This window comes from Silurus aristotelis (genome assembly GCF_946808225.1).
Source record: "Silurus aristotelis genome assembly, chromosome: 16".
Classification (NCBI taxonomy): Eukaryota; Metazoa; Chordata; class Actinopteri; order Siluriformes; family Siluridae; genus Silurus; species Silurus aristotelis.
In genome coordinates this window covers 2,348,507-2,371,444 of record NC_139589.1, presented here as the reverse complement: position 1 = coordinate 2,371,444, position 22,938 = coordinate 2,348,507, and the positions used below count along the sequence as shown (strand labels likewise).

General features: G+C 42.0%; 2 protein-coding genes across 7 annotated transcripts in view; one reads left to right on the top strand and one right to left on the bottom strand.

The window, feature by feature from the left end:
• Window positions 1-67: 67 nt before the first annotated feature.
• Window positions 68-8,233, bottom strand: rbm41 (RNA binding motif protein 41). The gene is made up of 7 exons (XM_083564383.1): window positions 8,079-8,233; window positions 6,271-6,387; window positions 4,665-4,860; window positions 2,807-3,011; window positions 1,942-2,384; window positions 1,646-1,793; window positions 68-1,041 (listed from the first exon to the last, which is right to left on the bottom strand). The coding sequence occupies exons 1-7, from the start codon at window positions 8,180-8,182 to the stop codon at window positions 869-871; spliced, it is 1,386 nt and encodes a 461-aa protein (XP_083420509.1). The 5' UTR covers window positions 8,183-8,233; the 3' UTR covers window positions 68-868.
• Window positions 8,234-11,065: 2,832 nt separating this feature from the next.
• Window positions 11,066-22,938, top strand: part of klf8 (Kruppel like factor 8) — a 38,692-nt gene continuing 26,819 nt past the window's right edge. The window contains exon 1 of one of the 6 annotated variants that reach the window (XM_083564387.1): window positions 11,066-11,889. In XM_083564387.1, coding sequence (XP_083420513.1) covers window positions 11,863-11,889 — 27 coding nt within the window. In that variant the 5' untranslated portion in view covers window positions 11,066-11,862. The other 5 variants (XM_083564386.1, XM_083564388.1, XM_083564391.1 and 2 more) reach the window with 5 other exon arrangements.

Here is a 22,938-nt window from a genome sequence, read left to right as displayed (position 1 = left end):
CTCAGTTATGGAGCTGCGCATACTTCATTTAGGAGCTTTTCTTCCACTATAATCAATAAAAGCACTATTTTATACAAAAATTTAGATATTTATTTATCTTTGAGCAACTTTTACATTAAAGTAATATTCAATCTGAAAATTAATTCCAGGAACAAATGCTGTAAAGCAGAAACCCACTAAATACCTCACATTATATACACACACATTCTGAAACTAATATAAACACGGGGATCTTACAGCAGTTCACACGACTCGAACTGGAGCTTAGGATCAGACCCTGGATCTCAAACCTGATCTGGATCCCTCCTGCTAATACAAATAGAACCATGAAAATGTAGGCAAGTGGTGGCTCAGTGATGAAAATGGAAGGTAGTGAGTTCAACTCCCACCACCATTAAGATGTCACCGCTGGGCCCTTAAGCAAGGCCCTCAACAGCACAAAATGAGATGACTGTAAGTCGCTCTGGATGAGGGTTTAAATGCAAGGTTCTTTTGTTCTGCAGTGGAAGGACAGGAACCTTGAGTGGAGCTAGAAATGTGATGGAGAATCTGGAGCTTGCTGTAATTGCTTTCTAAAAAAACATCTAATGGCATACACATGGCCCAGCACCTGCTGAAACACACATTACGTACCACACATGGTAAGCGCATGTTCCTGTACAAGTCTTCAGTAATCCCATGAGGACCTCTGCTGGTAGAAACCCAGAGTAGTACCACCTGAGGACTCATCACTGCATCAGGAGCTTCACATGAAACCCTGCGAGTGACCAGAAGGTTCTTAAACATACACAAACACATTGTTGAGTCTCCAGTGCCAGTAACTTTAACCATTAACCATATATAAATACTATTCAATGTTCTCAAAAAGTCACTTTTCTGAGCAGTTTTTCGGATCCTTTTCCGCTGCAGTCGAGCTGTGAGTTTCTGAAGAGTCCTCAGTCTTTGCGTGTCTCCTCTCTCGGGCAAACTCGATGACTAGAGGCTTGTCCTGCAGCCGGTACCCATTGATGGTTTTCAGAGCTGCTTGTGCAGTCTCAATATCTGCAAAACGACAACACAACAAAACTCAGTATTAGACGAACTTTTAATCGGAGTGAATCTGAGGTGGTATCAAAACGTTTCGAGACTCAGTTTACAAGAAAGTACATTATTTCTCTACGTTTGCACACGAACACCTTCAAAGTAGTCCTCCTGCACAGCAATACAGCTTCCCCCAGTGTCCTGGAAGTCTTCTTTTCGAAGTGTGTCTCCGTCAAAGCGCGAACTTTTAAACCGATCTTCATATTCAGGAAGAGTGTGAAGTCTGCAGGAGCCAAACTGGTACGTAGGGTGGGTTTGGAAGTGAGACCATGTTGCTTCCTGCGGGAAACTAACGTGTGAGGGGACCTCAATGATACCGGCTCCCGAAATACACAGGACGATGTCTTTTGGCACACTGACTTATGAAGCGCGGTGCTCCCTGTGACTGTGCGTGCAGCCTTGGCGTGTTACGAAACTAGTCGCAAAGATTTTTGATACCACCTCGTAGTGATTTTAGACTATAAAAATGTAAACGCTGTGGAGACTGAGGATCTGCTGTGGCGACCCCCTGATCCGAGCACTCGAAATAAGAAGAATGTAAACACCTGGTACGCCTTTTTCCTACCAGAGAATGTGATAAAGGCTTGGCCCTTCAGCCTTCCTGTCAGGACGCGGTACACCACCGGATCTGCGTCGTCCTTCTGAAACCGGGAGAAAAGTGACACCAGCTGGGCCAGAGACGCTCGAGGACTCATGTTCTTCACACAGAGAACCTTCAAAGAAAAAAAGCATTAATGCAGTGTTATAGGATGCTCCCCAACACACACACACACACACACACACACACACACACACACACACACACACACACACACACAAAATATATATATAAAATCCAGTGCCACTGTATGAAAAACCTACGTTTGATGGGTCTCCACACTGATAGTTCTGAAAGCGTGAAATTCCCCGTATGCCTTCCTCCGTCTCCCGGTTCTTCCTGATCTCCTCGTCTGAAATCTCCTCTACCTTTCCACTCGCCGTCACTGGACCGCTCTGGCACTGAGCGCTAGACGAGGTCACGCGTCCAATGGCTTGATTAACTGTCAGTTTCTGCGGAACACAAGTTTGACTCTGAGACTGCGTTGCGGATTCGCTGTCTATTCCCGATTCTCTGTTCTGCTCATCGACAGCATTCCTGGACCGATGAGAATCCGGGTCTGGATGTGGTGTATCGCCGCGATGGGATCCTGTCTGGGATGAGTGTGTGACGGAGTCTTTCTGGTGATCTTTCAGGAAGTCCCGGTACAAGGTATCCATTGGGGTGAAAAAGGTCGCCCCCTGCTGTTCCTTCTGGGAATCTCCGTCTATAAGGAAAGACGGGGTGATTGGTTATGAGCGATGTGAATCACGCTAATCAATTCCCCCTAAGAACTTGCAATTGCGAGGAAATGAAGGCATAATTCCGAGATACGAAGTTATAAAGTCAGAATTCAGACTTTTTTTTCTCGCAATTGCGAACTCTTTTGCGACACTTTCTGGCAAAGCACCATAGGAAACCACGAGATGTGATTGTTACAGAATACAGGAGTTCCACATGTTTGTGTAGAAGTCAGAAGGCACTTGATTTCATCGTACTGAATTGAATCTGATCGCATCGGTAGCTGTTTTATAAGTATCTTTGCTTTATCGTATCTTCGGCTATGCATTGAGATACGAATCGCATCGGCCTCAGTTATGAAGATGCGCATCCCTACTGTCCAGACAAACTTCCTCGTTTTATTTCTACCTTGATGGTAGAGCGAAGTCAGGAAGCTGGAGCGGTCGTTGCCTTGGAACAGAGCCTTCTCGATCTCCATCTCTCTCCGGGTGAGAGCTCGGCTGCCCGAGAATCGCTGGGGACGGGACAGAAGCTCCGCCCTCGCCGACAGTTTCTCCCAGATGACCCGCATGCGCTCGTTCCGCGCTTCAGGAGCCACGCTCACGCCACGATTCTAAAGAAATCATATAAATTTAACAAATTAAACAGCCAACAGATCAGCGTTTTCTGCTCAGGATGAAAGCTTCTGCTTTTTACTCTCGCATGACACCCGGCAATTACCTTCATTTATCGTTTAATCTTCAAGCGAACGGGTGGAAAGGGTACGGCTGCCGATGACTGACGTACCGTAAGCGGGAACAGGAACTGACTTGTCTTCCTGGAATGTTTTTCTTTTTGAAATGATTCGAATTAAATGCAATTAGAACCCAATCAAAAGGATCATGTGAGATTTTACGACGAGTGAAAAACACGTTGTTGGGAGCCGACGCCCCCCTGCTGTAAGCGCTGCGAGCTCCACGACAAAACTACGGCTCGGATGAAGAGTCTACATGGTTTTCGCCTAAATCATATTTATTTACCAAGTACCCACTTTATAATAAATGATCGATTACACCCTGAATAGTGTTCATACACTAAACACTGTGCAATGTTCTTCCTCTCTCCTCCTACACACGCTCCTGAGATCCTGATCCGTCCAGATGCCCTCATGGAGTTCTCATCAATTGGACACCAAGAGATTCACCCGAACTCCCCAAAGATACAGGAGACGGTTCCATTTAGAAACCATGAAAATGGATTTGGAACAGTGACGGGAAGATTCGCTGATTCGATGCATCCGCATAAAACTTAACGATGTGATGCATCGATAAAATGTTTTTTAAAAAAGTGTGCCTTGGATACAAGTTGCCAGTTCCTCGCTAAACTGTTTTTTTTGAGCGCGTTCTCTTAGAACCGCTGCTGCTCCGTGAATATGACGCGTCACAACACTACGGAGGCCGAGGCGTGTCCAGAGAGTCACATAGGATACAGATTAACATGGCAGAGGTAGAGCTGTAACTTCCTGCAGACACAACAGGAAAAAAAGAACGTCTGGTTTTCTTTGCATCGTTTTCTGTTAAATCAAATGGAAATCAAACTGCATCACAATTGGGGGGAATCGTATCGTATCGTATGCTACTTTATATGTATATTTAATGTATCGTATCGTAGGCTACGCATCAGGATGCGAATCGCTTCGGCCTCAGTTATGGAGATGCACATCCTTAATTTCTGGAGGTTTGCACTCAAGTGTCCATCAATGAACAGCTTATAACCTCAGGAACAACGGAACTGTAATGACCCGAAATTCAATGTTGTCACCACCATCGGCTCAGTCATTACAGAGAAAATGCACAAATGCACTAATTTATGAGTTCTCTAGGTACAGAAGAAATAGCGCAATTTCCTCCATCATCAGGCAGATGAAAGGTGTTATGGGTAATTTAGGTAAAATAATAACAATTGAGTAGCTCATCTCTCATATCTTCTGGCTCTTTTCTCACGTGATTTCCATAATTATTGAAAAGATTTTCTATTGCATTGTGCAGTGTCTATGGGAGTCACGTGACTCAGACTAGAAGAGTCGAAAGATAAACTACTCAATTCTGTTCCTGGACATAACCTATGGAGATTTAGCTAAAAATGAATCACTCTTCCAGACGACTCGTTCTTCTGAGTCACTTTGAAGACTCGTTTAAAATGAACGAATCGTTTATGTCACTACTGCTTTGTGACAACATCCACTGTGGAATGAAAAATTTGATGTTAGTTCTTCGGGTTTTCTGACCTTCCCGCCGTGTTCCTCCCGGTTTCTCCACAGCTGGATCTCTGTGTCAGTGAGACCCAGCTCTCTCAGGCTGTCCAGTTCCTTCTCTCCATCCTGCAGCGCCTGGAACTGGGCCAGACTACGCACCCCTGCCGCCTGCTCGCCGAACGGCTTGTACAGCGCGGCCGGGGCGAAGCATTTCTTCTTTGCTACACAGCTGTCAGAAGGTGAAAAAAAAAAAAGAATGTTGATGATATGAAACACGTTTTTGCTCTACGTATTTATCTGCTGTCTGGTTCGAAAGCTAAAACGAGAAGACGCCATGTTTTCAAACACTTTTATTTCTAGACATGATAGTTTTTCTCAGTTGCTTTGGAGCTTGTCTCTAATCCCTCTTAATATCTGCAGATCAGTAAGTGCATTTCTCAAAAAACTATTTGTACAAACAGCAACACACAATGGATTTCTTGCAAAAAAAAAAAGCCTTAGTTCATCTCTCAAAAGAAAGCATGGCACACAAACAATGGCAGAGAATTTCTCATATCATATCTGTATTTGATAATAAAAGTTGTTTTTTAAACTAAAATGTGACTTAGTTATTAATAAAGGTTGAGCCACCCATAGTTGATTGCTGGAACTATCTGCAAAAATCCATACCGGTAGTTTTTCCGGCTGCCGGTCTGCTGCCGTTACGAGAGCGGCCTCTAGAGGCGAATCACTGAGCCACGCGCTGTTTGTTTTTACAAGCGAGACTGCGCGCTGCACGGAGAGCGCTATATTACATTTATTATTTATAATTTATAGAATTCTATTTTTATTATGACTATATCTATTTTTTTGCATGTTTGTCACACTTTAATGTTTCAGATCGTCAAACTAATTTAAATATTAGTAAAAGATAACAGCTGAACACAACATGCAGTTTTTAAATGAAGTTTTTTTTTTTATTATTATTGAGGGAAAACTAAATCCAGAACTACATGGCCCTGTGTGAAAAAGTGTTTGCACTCCTGTTAAAACTGTGGTTTATCACACCTGAGTTGAATTTCTCTCGCCACACCCAGGCCTGATTACTGCCACACCTGTTCACAATCAAGAAATCTCTTAAATAGGACCTGCCTAACAAAGTGAAGTCGACCAAAAGATCCTCAAAAACTAGACATTATGCTGAGATCCAAAAAAATTCAGAAACAAATGAGAAAGAAAGTAATTGAGATCTATCAGTCTGGAAAAGGTTATGAAGCCGTAAAGCTTTGAGACTCCAGCGAACCACAGTGAGAGCCATTATTCACAAATGTCAAAAACATGGAACAGTGGAGAACCTTCCCAGGAGAAAGCCATTGTGGGTCATTTAAAAACACAGGAACGGACCTAAAAAAAATCACAATTTTAATTACAATGCAAATTATGACTCACTGAAGGTCACGTGTTAATTGTAATAATAAAGACTGACACGTTCATTCCTTCCTTTCCTTTCTCTTTTTTTTTATTTTATTTTTTTTTTTATTTAAACGTCTCACTCCCGATGTAAAACCTGATCTGAACACTCAGTTAATGATCATCATTATAAACTCCTAAACCAGCACAGGTGAGGACAGGAGCGAAGCTGTGGAAGTGTGAGAGTTACCGGTCGATGTCCACATCTGTATCCAGCTGTTGGAGCAGCAGGTTGTGCAGCTGCCTCTGTCCCTCCGTCTCCTGCTCCTCAGGAACCGGGCCGTCATCGCAAACCCGACGAGCGACACTGCACAAAGTAAACGCTTTTTTACTACAAAATCCCGAAAAGATCCCAGTTTAATTCTAACACCAAGAAAAAAAAAAATAATAAAAAAATGCTTTTAATGCTGAATTAAGCAAAGAATCTATTATTACCAAAGACATTTTTTTATTTTATTGTTTAAATAGTAATTAAAATAGAGATTTTTTTTTTTATCGTGCAGCTTTAAATAGTCAACTATTGATTAGATGATTAGAGTCACTGTTCTGTAGATCAGATTATATAAACATCATAACAAAACACAACAAGCATGTGGCGGTTTCCATAGAAACCTTGTATATACAGGATGAACACACGCTTGGGGCAAAACACAACGATCACAACCGGTAAACAAAACATGTGGCCACATGTGGAATCTTGTTCCAAACACGTCGTACAACGTCATGGCCATGAGGTAAAAACACAGTGTTACGGGTCAAATCCACTTTAAGATTGGATCTAATTGATAAGTCAGATCTACTGTACAGGACCTACAGATCTACAGAGACAGTACTGATCAGAACTACTTTAAAGGTCAGATCTACAGTACTGGTCAGACCTAATTTTATGGTCAGATCTACTTTAAAGATCAGATTTACTGTAAATGTCCGATCTAATTTAATGATCGGATCTGCGTTTCTATTCAGATCTACTTTAAAGTTTAGATCTACTTTGCTGATCTGATCTACTTTAATGTTCGGATCTACTGTACTAATCAGATCAACTTTAATGGTCAGATCTACTTTACTGATCGGATATATTTTGATGGTCAGATATACTGTACTGGTCAGATCTACTGTAAAGTTCAGATCTAATTTAATGATCAGATCTGCAGTACTAATCAGATCTACTTTAAATTCAAGATCTACTTTGCCGACTGGATCTACTTTAATGTTCGGATCTACTGTACTAATCAGATCAACTTTAATAGTCAGATCTACTTTACTAATTGACTATACTTTGATGGTCATACCTATTGTACTAATCAGACCTACTTTAAAGATTGAATTTACTGTAAAGGTCAGATCTAATTTAATGGTCAGATCTGCGGTACTAATCGGAACTACTTTGAAGTTCAGGTCTACTTTGCTGATCGTATCTACTTTAAAGTCAGATCTACTGTACTAATCAGACCTACTTTAATAGTCAGATCTACAGTAATGTCAGAATGGAATGACTTTAAAAGCCGACTTGCTTATACAAGACGTTTCCCAAAGAACTTCACCACACGAACTCATAGATCACGTGTTGGTTTCTACTGGACACCAGTAAGGACCATCAGGACACCAAGAAGCCTCCAGTGAATTTCTACACTGTACACAAACAAACTCTACCGGTTTCAGTGGTTAACAGCTAATGGACTGTAATGGCATTTGTACCTGAAACCATTAGAATGTATTTCAGCAAGGAATTTAATAAACCAGGACAAATTAATGGTTAAAAATCCCAACCGGAAGTGAGAACAATAATACCAGTTACTCCAAAATACTCTATAATAATGTAGCTTTAGCTTCCTGGCTGGGAGGCTAAAGCCGGTGCACCTTAAAAACTAGATCTCGCGTTAAAGAAGTTTCTGTTTTTAGTTTTATTGTACAAAAAAGATAGTTTTTGTATTTTTTTTTAAAAAAAGAAAAAAAAACGTGGACCAAAACACGAAACGTTACATGTTTGCTACTCACCGCTTCATGCTTCGCTCATAAAAGAGTTGCTTCCTGTTTACACCGGAAAGACTGTAGTCGAAGCACATAGCATGCTGGGATATGTAGTTAACTCGGGCAATCATTGAAGAGGGTACAAAGCTTTCGGTGGTGATGATGATGATGATGATGATGATGATGATGATAGTGACGCTAATGATAATTATGATGTTGATGGTGATGTAATAAGGAAGATGATAATTATGATGATGATGATGATGATGATGATAATAGTAAGGATGGTGTAATGATAAAGATCATAATGATGATGATGGTGAAATAATTAAGATGGTAATGATGATGGTGATGAAGATGATGGTGATGATGATAAAGATTTAAAAGTATGATGATGGTAATGACGAAGAAAGTGGTGACGATGATGATGATGTTTCAGTGATGATGATTACGAGTTAAGCCCTGAAACACGTGACTCCGCCCTCTTACATAATAATAATAATAATAATAATCCAATTAAGTGCTCCTAAGAGCTGAAAAAACAGGTACAACCTCACAGCCTTACTTGTGCCCAGTCTCATGAAACACTTGTGTGTTTACTGAGTGATTATTAGGGTCGTGATGTTATGACGGGTTTTGCTGATGCCAGCTTTGGTTTAACTTTAGTGGGAGAGGAAAGCATGGGGTTGGCTGAGCTCCAGCTTCACCTACTCCTCCAAATGGTCGAGACCTACTGTATATCTGTAAAGATCTTGAAAAATCTGACCCACACATTTTACACATAGTACAAAAACCCTGGATATGCCCATCCATCAGACTACACTGCATGTCTATTGGACTGATGGAGAAAACCAGAATATTCAGAAGAAACCATCTGAATCACTAGATTATGCCACACAAATAGGGCGGAGCCAGGATTTACACTCTGAATTCCAGATATTGTCTTCAAAAAGACGCTTTAAACAAAGGGTGAGGAAAATTGTGTATCAATTCTGCCATTAGAATATTGAATGCCGAGTCAGCAATGTGAGTAGGTATTAATATGCAATACACATTTGCGTATGTAATGCATATAGAAGCGGTAGCTCATTGATTAAAGCTTTGGGTTTACTGATCAGAATTTTGGGGGTTCAAGTCCTGGTATCACCAAGCTGCCACTATTGGGGCCCCTGAGAAAGGCCCTTTAAACTCAGTGTTTATCATGGCTGACTCTGCTCTCTGAGCGCAGCTTCCTAAAATCACTAGGACATGCGAAGTAGGAATTACTGTGTAATGTAGACGTGATGTAAAAAGCACCTTTAGATATGAGGTTGAATGAATGTTTTTAGATTTTTATACTGTTGTTTTTTTTTTCTGCTTATTTGTTGAGGTTATGTGAAGCTTTTATTATTTTGCCTCATAAAGCAGAAGCCACATTTCCACTTTATGGACTATAAAGTAACTAACTAACGTTCGAACCACCAACCCCCAAAAAAGGGTGTGAGGCAATCAGTGTGAAGCACAATATACGTGCGTTAGCGTGGTGAAACACGGCTAATCTGCTCTACCGGTAGCGTGTACAGTATGAGGTAATGGTCTGTGATGTCATCACTGAGGTAAAATATCTATATCAGTGACGTCTGCTCCGTGGAATATTATTAAGTGTGTGATTAAAACGATGAGTCGGTCTGGGGATGTTTTGTTTAACCCCAAAAGAGTGTAATAAATCTACAAATGATAGTCCTAGGGCATCGTTTGCATCATCTACATGAATATTAAGATCTTCTACAAGCAGAACTTTATCAAAATTGATCAAGAGGTCTGAAAGAAAACAAGCAAACTATGGAAGGCAACATCAGGGCCCTGGGGGTCTGTACACGGTGGCCAGAGAGAGAGATAGTAGGGGTTTTCTATGTATGTCTGACAGTATTTTTTCTTTCCTGAATCCTAATCTTTGACTAAAAGTGCAGATAAATATGTAAATATATGTACAACAAATAAATAGAAAGGATCTGGGCAGTGAGAATTGTGTAGAAGCTGTTAGTGCACCAAGAATATATTTGGTGAACTCACCTCAACAGTCAAAAATCCAGTTGAAATGGTTGGAAATGATTTGGACCGGAGTGTGAAGAAAAAGCAGCCAACAAGCACTTAACATCTCTGGGAACCCGTCAAGATTTTAGTGCATATTACACTCTGAAAATATTCTCATTTACACTACTTCACTTTTACATACCTGCACTATATATACATATATATTAGGGCTAATAACAATTTATAAAAAATATAAATATATAAGAAATTCAAAACTTAAAACAAACAAAAAAACCATGAAAAAGTTAAACGTTCTCTCTTTACTCAAACAAACTCCACCCCGAAAACAAAGGTTAATCCCGACTGATTAATCACTACTTAAAGTCTCAAACCGAGCACCAAAGTCCGCCATGATGCACAGATCCGGCAATTAAATCCGTCCGTGTGGAAACATAGCAAAAGTTCCGTTTAGTGTATTGAAGATTTACGTCATTTAAAACGATTTAATTACTTTAAATCGATTGCAAGAATGTTTTGTCGTCATGCTCTGTTTAGTTTGGTTTCACTAATAATAAACATACATTTGCATAAAGCATCCGTTTTTATATACATTTATCAGAATCAGGATCAGGTTTATTGGCCAAGTGTGTTGACACACACAAGGAATTTGGTTCCAGCTGTTAGTTGTTTGTGACTCTCAAAAGTACAGACGTAAATAAAACCTATACAAGACAATACAGACTATGTGAGACAGTATAGACAGTGTATAGATCAGGATACAGCTCAGTAATGTACATACAGTGTGAGAGTGCATGGTAGTGCATTTAAGGTACATTTATAGAACAGATCAAAAATGCAATTAATTGTGATTGATGAATATTTTAATCGATTGACATCCCTGACTTATATATATATATATATATATATATATATATATATATATATATATATATATATATATATATATACACACACTGTATATATCATATTTACATATCCGTCATATAGGCATATTTCATATTACCTTACATGCTTTTTGCTCTAAATTAATTTTCTCTACATTTTAATTTTTTTTAATTTACAATTAGAGGTTGGAGCTGAGCTACTTGATGATATCTTGCAGTAAGAGCACCGAGGAACCACCAGTCCTCTCTCTCTCTTTCTCTTTCTCTGGTGTTCACATTGTGGATTATTTTCCTCTCTGAACACCACCCTGGAGTGTTTGATTATTGAACCAAAAAAAAAAAAAAAGAGAAGAAGACAATGAATGTGAGGAAGTCGTGAAGAGCATCCGGTGCGCCATGACGCGCTCAGGTGAAAGGACAGGAGTGTGTGTTGGACCAAAGTGTGTGTGTGTGTGTGTGAGTGTGAGTGTGAGAGAGAGAGTCGGGCGGAGGGGTGGAGACGCAGGGTGGGGTCACACAGAGGCGGAGGAGAGAAGCAGAGAGAGAGAGAGAGAGAGAGAGAGAGAGAGAGAGAGAGACTGAGCCCAGCCCTGAACACGAAGCACCAAAGCAGCTGCTGAAACGACGCAAAGCGGATAATTCTTTAGGGGGGTATTTGCCATTTTCTTCTCCTTCGTACCCACAAATCAACCCCGAGATGATCGAGGAGCCTCTCTGAGAGCTTCTTCTTTTTTTTTCTTTTTGGTTCTTCCTTTCTTTTTCTGTTGTTTTTTTTTTCCTCCTCCGAAAGCTGGAGCTTAGAAAACTTGTTATTGCGATCCGGCACCCCGCCCGCTCCTCTCCGCTCCTCCTCCACCCCTCTGTAGCGCTGCACCCCAGCCGAAGCCACCGAGATGCACACGGAGATTCGCAGTAAGAAAGTAAGTCCTTTCTGCCTCTTTTGCATGGCCGGGGCTCAATGCGAAGCCCTCAGAGATCCAAGCTTCTCATCGTGGACCCCAACCCGGGGACGAGAAGCCATATTCAGGTGACACCAAATCACCTATTGGGTTCCTTCCTTCCCCCTTCTCTGTGCCTCTGAGATCATTTGGACCAAGCAGGTCCAGGACAAGTATTTCCTTCCTTCCATCTCTCTCTGTCCCTCTGTCCTCAGCGCTTCCTATCCTGGTCCCTGGTCCTCATCTGGACACATTGCAAGGCAGGAAGGAAACGCAAGCAAATGTTCGAGAGACACCATCTTAGTTTCTTAAAGAGACAGGAACCCGGAGAGCGGAAATTGTGTTGCTCATCTCTATACAAAGTGCGTGGGCTGGAAACATGTTACTCTGGTTTCTTCTCCGTGGAGAGAAGAAACATTCAATCTCCATACACGCTTCCTGTAACTGTTTCTGTTACACGCGGTGACTGGGGAGAAGATCCAGGACGGATTTTTACTGTCAGCTTCTACACACACACACACACACACACAAATCTAGGGTTAACCTAAAAAGAAAATCTCCCTCATAGATTCCTATTCAGATATTCCCGAAGTTCTTCAAAATCCTGCTTTCTGACCTGTTGGATACGAGCGCATTGTTGTGTCGCTCTGACGTCACTGGGAGGGGACAAGTGTAGATTAGGACTGGGACGATTCACGATAGCGGCATCGCGAACCGGCGATCGATTCCGGGCCCGCAATACGATATCGAAAAAGTCAGTGGCGTGTGTGTGTGTGTGTGTGTATATATATATATATATATATATATATATATATATATATATATAACCAACAAAAAAAATATCTTTAGATGTTGTTACTCGTGTTGTTGTTGGCTAAACGTTCGTACGTGCAGCGGTGAGAGTCTCCAGGTGCCGTTACTCACACTGCTACAATCTACTGCCATGTCATGTCTGTAGGTTTTTACAAACAAAACAGTAACCTGTTGTGTTACACCTGTTTTGGTTTTGACGTGTTTTGGGGAGTACGTATTACTACTACTTCTGTCAGAAAGTGACATATACAGCATTTGGCACGTACATTTGTGTCATTCATTCAGCTGAGCAGCTGTGGGGTTAAGGGCCTTGAATATAGACCCAGGAGTAGCAGCTTGGTTTGACTGGGATTTGAACTCATGACCTTCAGATCCAAAGTCGAATGCCTTAACCATTAAGCTACAAAAAATGTCTAGTGGCCTACTGTCTGACTTTACACGTCTTTCTAGATGCCGTTTTTTTACAATAAAAAATTCTCATGCAATATGTTTTTTCCTTTAAGGTCTTTTAGGTCCTGCATAAACCATAACCTGCTGTCTGAATTTAGATGTTTTTCTTCAGGCCATAGAGTCACCAGAAGGCGTTCCCAATTCTCGCACCTACCAATAAGCCTGTCGGGGAAAAAACCGAGCGACGTGTCTGTAAACCTGACATTATATATGCTTGCGTTGTTTTTCTTCAGTGAATCGTAGGCTATACGTTCATACGTCTGCTGGAGCCATTTCTACTACTACCTCAGACAGCAAGCTTCGTGTGTGTGTGTAGGCTTTTTTTTTACGGTCGACCAATTAAATAAACTCTTGTAACCTTTTGTTTTACGTGGTTTGAATCCTACTAAAAGCTTAACAAGTCTGATTTTAGCTGATTTTAATCTTTCTAAATTAGGTGTGTTAGCTGTAGCAACAACGCGCACACGAGATGTCTTGTATCTCTGGCCACGCCCCCTGCTTGGAAGCATTTTACACCTCGACATAATAGTTTGCTCGCTCAGTTACGAACTTTTTTGTTAAAACACAACCAAAACAATTAAAGTTTCCTCTTGTCTTTATGGTGTGTGTGTGTGTGTGGGGGGGGGGTTCGTGGTGGTGCTTGGGTGGAGGAGGGGGTTGGGCTTGAAAGAAATCTTTTGTCCTTCAACATCATATTTGTTGGAGACGGGGAACGACGCTTTTCAGAATCCAATGCAGCTATATGACGTTGCGTTCCGCTAATTAGAGACCTACACGTTGACTAGCGGCACGTCCGCAACATTGTTCTTCACGTGGAAGTTAAAGGTGTGGAATCTGCCCGGGTGTATTGTACACGTCGTGAAGCTGATATGAAGGTTAAAGAGGAGTCGTTCGGTGTGGATTTTCTTCTGTATGTCTGTATGACTCACGTCTGCGGTCGGACGGGTTCTAAAGGTACGACGTGTACGCGTCTTTGGCGGAAATCGAAAGCGTTGCGATCGCAACCTGCGGCGGCGTCATTATCTCCTCACAAAAGGTTAGCAGTCGTTTACCTTTTAACCACCTACGGTCTATTGTGTGGATCCGGGTAGTGCACCATAACAACCAAACACGGGTTTGTTTTTGTTGCTGTAGTATGTGAAACACCCTTAGAAATGGATTCTTCAAGGGGTGGAATCAGTAAACACACACATACACACATACACACCCATAGAGCCGTGTGTATTCTGCAGAAGGGCTTGACATGGGTGGAGTCAGCGAGGTGAACACATCAACATGCTGCTATTGGAGGACAAGCGAATGTTCCAGCTTGGGTGTGCCAAACATCTGGTAATCATTAATAGCCCTGGACAAACTTTGGACAAACTGGTTAAACACTCTGCGCCCGTCCGCCGGTCCCGGCCCTAGGGTGTAGTTGAAGCGTCACAGGTCAGAATGTCTCGTGATGAAGAGAGTGTCTGTTTTAGGCATCGACACAGTTCGGGGTCTGCCTCTGTACTTGAGAGGACAGTTATTTTTAGGAGCAGGGTGTCTATAGCATGCTATCTCCGGGTGGGACCGAGCTTGTGTTTTTCTTTCAACCAAACAAGCCAGAGCTCCACATCCACACTTTGCCCTGCTTCACACTCACAAGCTTTCGTTTTTTTCTTTTCCCCTCTCACAATCCGATGATTACATGTAGCTCTTCTGAAGACATCTGTATGATGAGGTTGACTGTATTATTGGTAGGGGCTTTTACGAGTGTGTGGGGGTCTCTGAAAACGGCCCTGGTGGTTTCAGATCTGACGCCATTTTCCATGTCTGAAAATCTGTGAAGTTTTTTTTTTTTTTTTATTATCTTAAAAGTCATAATAGGGTTTCACACCCACAGAGTGTTTGGTTGTGAGGGATTATATGTTTTATTTCCGTAAAATAGACATTGGGCCCAAATTTGGTGCAGATCAGAGCAGCTTAGGCCACGTCCACAGTAACACGTTTTCGTTCGAAAAACGAGTAATTTTTCTCTCTCCTTTCTGGCCCCCCTTCCACCTCGAGTTGGCGTTCTCATTCAGCGAAAAAGTAGCTGTTGGAAAACGGTTTGCGTTTGAGATCTGAGATTGCCTTTTTTTTGCGTCAAAGTGTGGACCGTAAAAAAACGGAGGCTTTCGTATATACAGTGACGCAACGTTAGTCATGTGACCGTGCTTCCTCTCGACATTCCGGAACCGTTTCAAAGTAAAAAAAATAAAATAACGCAGGTTGATGCGCAGTACAGGGATGCGAGCGTTTACAAACTTTTGGGAAATTGAGCAAAATGGTAAGACGCTTTAACCTTTAACGTCATTTCCGCCTGGCTCTTTCAAACGTCGCAGCGATGACAAAAAATGCGTCGTCGTTTTTTTTTTGCCTCCGTTTTCACGGTCCATGTGAACCGTGTTTTCACATTTATTCCCTTTGCAGAGCGTCTTCCAAAAGCCACATTTTCATTGCTGGCTCAGGGTTGGCAGTTTGGTGTGGCTGGGATTCGAACTTGTGACCTTTCCAGTCTAAAATCCATTGCTTTAACAACTAATCTGCCGTCTCCCTGCATCATCGTGTAGTAGCAGAATTTATTCGGAAGGCTCCACTGCTACCGTCTGCCCTCTCACTGTTCCACTTCCTCTTTTCTCTGGAGGTGTCGTCTTCCTTTCAGCGACCCTACAACGGCGAGCAGGTGGGGAAACGAAGCATTGTTTGCCGAACCTCTCATCTTCTGAAGATCTGAGAAAAACCTCAAAGAAATGCAAATTCCAAGGAAACCTCAAACCACCAGGGTCTACATTCTAATCGTTCTCACGTAATATCGAATCCTAATTACGATAGAGACTGGACGGCCGTTTTGATGAATACCTAAAGAAACATCTGGAGGTATCATCGAGCTTTCCAGTCAGTGGTCCGATACGAGAGTTCTGCGATTCCAGCAGTAAAGGTTTATGCGCTCGTTCTGTTGCGTAATGTTTTTCCATAGTAACATAGTTACCAGAAAGTCTGAACGACATCTGGATGTGAACAGAAACAATTTCAACTTCAACTTTTTTTTTTTTTTTTTTTAGTATTTAGATGTTTATTTAATGATAATGGAAGGAGTGTCCAGTGTCCATGTTTTTATTACAATTTTTTTGGTTTGTTTGTTTGTTTACGTGGGGGAAAAAAGACAAATTAGTGATGGAACCATTCTTTACATCTGCCAGTGTTTCTGAGGTTTTGTTTCCAGGGACTGCTTTAACTGTCGCACACACTCTCCAATTTAGCATTTATATATTTAATGAACATCGAAAATGATTGAATAATATATAATGGTATGTTTTTCGAGCCTGAGAGACATTTGTTCATGGAGATTGTCCCTTGATAGAACGCGTTCAGCTAGCATTGGTGGCTTTGGTGCTTGGACCCCTAAATATAATGACATTTGATAATCATCATCGTTATGAAAAAAATTGACTCAGTTAAATAAAATAAAAATGTTATTTATATATATATATATATATAATAAAAATTTTTTTTTTTTAAACCAATTGTGCTGCAATTTTTTCTTTCCGTTCGGTCCGTTTTGAGATGCCTTACTCTTGCCAGCGGTCGACAGAGTTCAGTTGTCTCAATGTTATAGCGCGTATTTTTATCGTCTTGTTTTAAAGCGCAATTTTAGCTCTCGTCTTTCTTCTTTTTTTCGCCATTTTATCTTGTAAAGTTAATGAAGTTGCTCTGTTTTGCTAAATGATGTCCGTTATTAACAAATGACAGTTTATTACTCCATACTGACTTCTTTAAGACTCCTGCGTAGGCTAGGCCACATCTCAACTTACAATTTTTCAAGTTATTATAGGGAAAGCATCGACATCGTAACTCTGGAACTACCTGTATATAAAACATAGTGTAGAAATGGTAAAATGGAGTATTTCATGTGAAAACACAATCCAGTTAAATTTTTCCAGGGAACTGTGCAGCCCTCAGGGACGTCCCCGGGTACACAAGACTACACATGTAGCAGGAAGACGGCTGGTGCTGAGGTGAAAAGCTGTTGTGGGGTGAAAAGTCTGGCATCGATCATTCGAGAAAGTAGCGTTTACACGGAAATCGGTGTTGTGTTGCACTTGTGTGTGGGATTGTCCTCATAAGTGTACATCTTTACTGAGGGGAAGGAGAAGTCCATGAACAGGCTTTGATGTGATGTATGTATGTATAGTTTACTCCATCCTTCTCCTCCTCCTCCACCTTAGTGTTGGAATGTGGACGTTACGTGAGCATGTTTAGAGAGCAAGGCCGTATAGAGACGTGGATGTGTTTTAGTGTGTGTATTAGGGTTCGAGGACATTGTCCGTGTCTCTCCGGATCCGATGCGATGTGATGGAACAATCCCCCACCACTGCGGCGCAATCATTAACCAGGGAAAGAATCTCGTCCCCATGGCAACCCCTGCAATTCTGCCAAACTGGCTGCAATGGAAAGAAGAAAAAAAAAAAAAGGAGTGAAGGGGGTGGGGTGCTCAGGGGTGGAGAGGGTGTGTCTGCGATCTTGAGTGTGTGTGGAGGTGGGGGAGGCTTTTGATGTTCAACGGTTCAGGTTCTGGTAAGCCAATGGCAGCGTGGAAACAAATCCCCGCCGTTTTCCTTTCATTCTTTCATTTTGTATTATTATTATGTTTTTCTTTCCCCCACGCGTGCGAACGTAAGCGTTCGCCAGTGACGCGAGTCACAGCGTTCGCTTCACTGCTAATGTTATTCAATGGAAGTGTAGCAGACCGACCACTCAGGTATGCGCTCTGGGAATAAACAGTGTCTGTGGCCTGGCGCTGACATCACCAACACTCACTCTCACTCGTTCTCTCTCTTCCTCTTTGCTTTTTCACTTGCTGCTCGTTCTTCCTGTCTGGGTGTTGATCTGCCTTAAAGATCCCCGAAGGGCTTTTGAAAAAGAAACTGATAACTACAGTCTCGACGGCATCCGGTTGAGCATGTCAAAATGTATTTATTTTTTTAAATACGACGTTGTGAATTTGTCACGTGTATAATATTGTATTTATCTGTCCACAATACTTGTAGCAAGCCTTACAAATTGTGTGTGTGTGTGTGTGTGTTTGAGGCAGGAGAGGCTTGTGGGAAGTAGCAGCAGGCCTTTGCGTCAGCAGGGTGTGGTGAGATAAGACCTCGCTGCCTCTGCCTCTGCTGTGGCGACTCTGCCAGCCATTTGGGAAACACTCCTAGGGGTGTGTGTGTGTGTGTGTGTGTGTGTTTATGTTAGCCTTTGTGTCTTTTAAACTCTTGAATTGCAGCTGTCATCTTGGGAACTGTTAAGCCCCGACACCGTGCTAGAGCGTTGACGTCATTTTACTGCAGAAGCGACGAGCTAATGCACACTACCGTTCCATTCAGCTGGACCTTCTCGCTTCTGTCACGTCACGTGACCACACTTGGAAACGTGACCCCGTTCATCCTCGCAGATCTCAGTGGTAGTCGGGGTCTGTTTCGTGACCGTCTGAGCGTACAGATGAACTCAGGTGCGGACAAGTGATCAATCAAACCGTCTTTCCTTTTCAACCTTGTCCTCCAGCACGGGGTTGTGTAACTAGAGGTCACTGCTCTCTCACGCCGTGCAAAAGAGGAAGGGTGGAGGTTTTTTTTTTGTTTGTTTCAGTGGTGTGTTTCTTCACTGTGCTGTGTGGAAGAAGAGAGATGTCTGTATCGTACTATGGATATTCGGCATAATTGAAATATCTTTGACTCTTGAAAGGGACCCCAAGTGGACCCCAAGAGAAGTGAACGTGTGAGTGTGGAAGACTGTCGAGTTACACACTATCACTGAGGCGATCACTGTGGGAACGTCACAATAGCACGCATTATACAGTTTGGACATTTTGGGTGCCAAGATTAGACACTAAAACCACAGGCTTTAACACCACAGGCTTTGGGGGAGGTGAAAGCTCACTGGTTGAAGCAATTGGTTACTGATCAGAAGGTTGGGAGTTCAAGCCCTGGTATCACCAAGCTGCCAACCCTGGGGCCCTTCAGCAAGGCCCTTAGCTCTCTGTGCTCCAGGAGCGCTGTATCATGCATGCTGTATTAAAACCCAGCTGAAATCAGAGCAACACAATTATACCCTTGTTTGCTTATATCTCCTGGTCATATCTCAAAGGTATCCGTAACCTCAGAGATGTCTCAAACTTTACCTGACTTTTGACCATAGACCTTCTTGTCTCCGGAGTGAATGAATTCCAGAATAATTGAAGGTAACAGGTTATACCCATCCTGTCATCACTTCACCCATATGCACGCGAGAAGGTAACGGTTAAATGATCGAGTTGTGTCGAAATTGTCGTGTTTTACCCCCGTCTCTGCTTATCATCAAGAGAAATCACATCCGTGTTACATAGGGAATAAAATCCACAACTTGAATCCATGACTTGGATTAATTGTGGCAAAGTTTTGATTGGTTTTGTCTCCGTATTATCATGAGCATGATATAGATTGATGGTGATAATATTACCAGCTGTGCAGTCTGGAACTGCTTGGTGGCAGCAGCAATTTTTAAGAACTCAGCTAAATTGTGGCGACCATTAGTTTGAACCATTTTGTCTGCTTATTTTGATGGTGTGCCATAATAAATATTGCTAGCTGATTAAATACTTTGAAAGCGATAGTTAATTAAATTATATTACCATCCGTGTGGTCTGGAACTGCTTGGTGGCAGTGGCAATCATGTAAACTAAATGTATTTATTTATTGATAATTTAATCAGAATGAACTTTTCTTGTCAGAAAACTGTATGCACTGTAAAACGTAGGAGTCCTGCAAGTCCAGAGAGCATGCAGCGTGGGGGAAGGGAGCAGGACTTCCGTACAGTGTTTGGTTTGTATTGGAGAGTCCGAATCATGTGTGCAAACCCGATTGTGAATAGTATGCTGATCAACTCATCGCCAGGTTCTGGAATAGTGAACTGCGATGTTAAACGTGGAGTGCTCCAATATATGAAACCCATATACAATGGTGTGAAAGTGTTGGCCCCCTCATTCCTGATTTAATGTATCAGATCATCAAACTAATTTAAATATTAGTAAACGATAACACAAGTGAACACAACGTGCCATTTTTAAATGTTTTTTATTATTGAGGGAAAACCAAATCCAAAACTATGTGGCCCTGTGTAAAAAAGTGTTTCCCTGTGGAGGAATTTTGCTTCACTCATCTATGCAGAATTGTTGTAATTCAGCCACAATGGAGGGTTTTCGAGCATGAACCACCTTTTTAAGGTCATGCCACAGCATCTCAATAGTATTCAGGTCAGGACTTTGACTAGGCCACTCCAAAGTCTTCATTTAGTTTTTCTTCAGTTATCTAGAGGTGGACTTGCTTGTGTGTGTTGGATCATTGTCCTGCAGCAGAACCCAAGTTCGCTTCAGCTTAAGGTCACGAACAGATGGCCGGATATTCTCCTTCAGGATTTTTTGGTAAACAGCAGTATTTATGGTTCCATTTATCACAGCAAGTCTTCCAGGTCCTGAAGCAGCAAAACAGCCATAGACCATCACACTACCACCACCACATTTCACTGTTGGTATGATGTTCTGGAGGTGGTAGCTCAGTGGTTAAGGCATTGGGCTTTGGATCAGAAGATCACAGGTTCAAATCCCACCACCACCAAGCTGCGACTGCCCTTGAGCAAAGCCCTAAAACCCTCCCCTGCTCAGTTGTAAGTCGCTCTGGATAAGGGCGTCTGCCAAATGCCGCAAATGTAAATGTAAATGTTCTTTTTCTGATGGAGTCATGAACACTGACCTTCACTGAGGCAAGTGAGGCCTGAAGTACTTTGGATGTTGTTGTGGGGTCTTTTGTGACCTCTTGTCACTGTGCTCTTGGGGTAATTTTGGTCAGATGGCCACTCCTGGGAAGGTTCTCCACTGTTCCATGTTGTTGACATTTGTGAATAATGGCTCTCACTGTGATTCGCTGGAGTCCCACAGCTTTAGAAACTGCTTTATAACCTTTTCCAGACTGATAGATTTCAAATACTTTTTCTTATTTGGTTCTGAATTTTTTTGGATCTCAGCATGCTGTCTAGCTTTTGAGGATCTTTTGGTCTACTTTGTCAGGCAGGTCCTATTTAAGAGATTTCTTGATTGTGAACAGGTGTGGCAGTAATCAGACCCGGGTGTGGCGAGAAAAATTCAACTCAGGTGTGATAAACCACAGTTTTAACAGAGGGGCAAACACTTTCACACAGGGCCATGTAGTTTTGGATTTTGTTTTCCCTCAATAATAAAAACCTTCATTTAAAAACTGCACGTTGTGCTCACTTGTTATCTTTTCCTAATATTTAAAATTAGTTTGATGGCCTGAAACAATAAAATGCGACAAACATGCAAAAAAAAAAAAAAAAGGGAAATCAGAAAAACACTTTTTCACACCACTGTAGGTTGCCAGGTTCTGTTACAGGATACCATGTATGCACATAAAGGGAGAACCATCAGAAAATATACATATGAGTGTCTAAACGAGTGCTTGTTACTTTAAGAGAGTAATGCAGAAATCCAGAGGGAGAGTCCTATAGTTTCTCTCTCTCTCTCTCTCTCTCTCTCTCTCTCTCTCTCTCTCTCTCTCTCTCTCTCTCTCTCTCTCTCTCTCTCTCTCTCTCTCTCTCTCTCTTGTGTGTTACTATTGCTTATGTATAATCCTCACTTTCTCCCTCCCTCCCCATACCCCACACAGCTGTGACCTTACATGTGTATCCTCTCTCTCTCTCTCTCTCTCTCTCCTCCACTCTTTCCTCATTCCCTTGGACAGCGATGTTGTCTTGACAGAGGGACACAGCGACAGCACTGACCGGTACAAAGAACAAGATGTGCCCCAGGGCTCAACAGACTGCATTAAAGTTGCTCTGCCTTGATATATGTATGCACACACACACTCACACACACACATGCAAACACATGCTTCATTTGCATAAATCTTAATCTTAGACATAAAAATACTAATCCTGTGCTTTACATTGACAGAACATTTAAACTACTTCTGTTCAATGCCTGTAGTCCCTGTGCTCCATATTAGGCTGTGTACCTTGTCAGAAAAAGCAATGACAAAAATAAGTTTACTTGTCAGTCATGGGCATCATGGAGCTCAGTTCACATTTCGGTCACGGGCTGCAAAGGGCTACGTTGGGTCGCGTTTGCACGCAAGCCGAATTTCCGAGTTCAATCGTGAGGAAAATCCTCGTTTATGCCCACGCTACCTGTAATCCGATCCGAAGTTATGCAAGGCGTGGAGCGAGGTTTTCGTGTCAGCAAGGTCAATTCCCATCCTGCTTTTCCTCCTAAATGTCCGTCTCGTTGGCGGTCCGAACTTTCGTAGTTTAAAATCTGTAACAGGAGAAGTGTTTGCTTTCTTGTTTGTCGCGCAAGGAATGTGTCGTACTGGAAAAAACACACATTTGCCTCTACTTCAATCCTTTTAATAACCCTTATTGTTTATTGGGTAATCAAAAGTAATATCCAATTTTTTAGGACTGGTCTCGATTGGTCTCTTCCGAACAACGAGATTGGGATCAATGAGAGTTTGCATGTACATTTGCCAGCACCATTTAGAAATAACGTTTTACAAACGGAGAAAGCTCCTGGTGAGAACGCTTTCACCGTTATAGATTGATTTTGGCTTTGCTCATGAGCTCATAAGGAAACCCGGCTCTGAGACTTCTAATCTGCATGGGTTTATTGAGTGCAGCATGAATGTGTTTTCTATGTAGGTGCCTCCATGAGAGGACTAT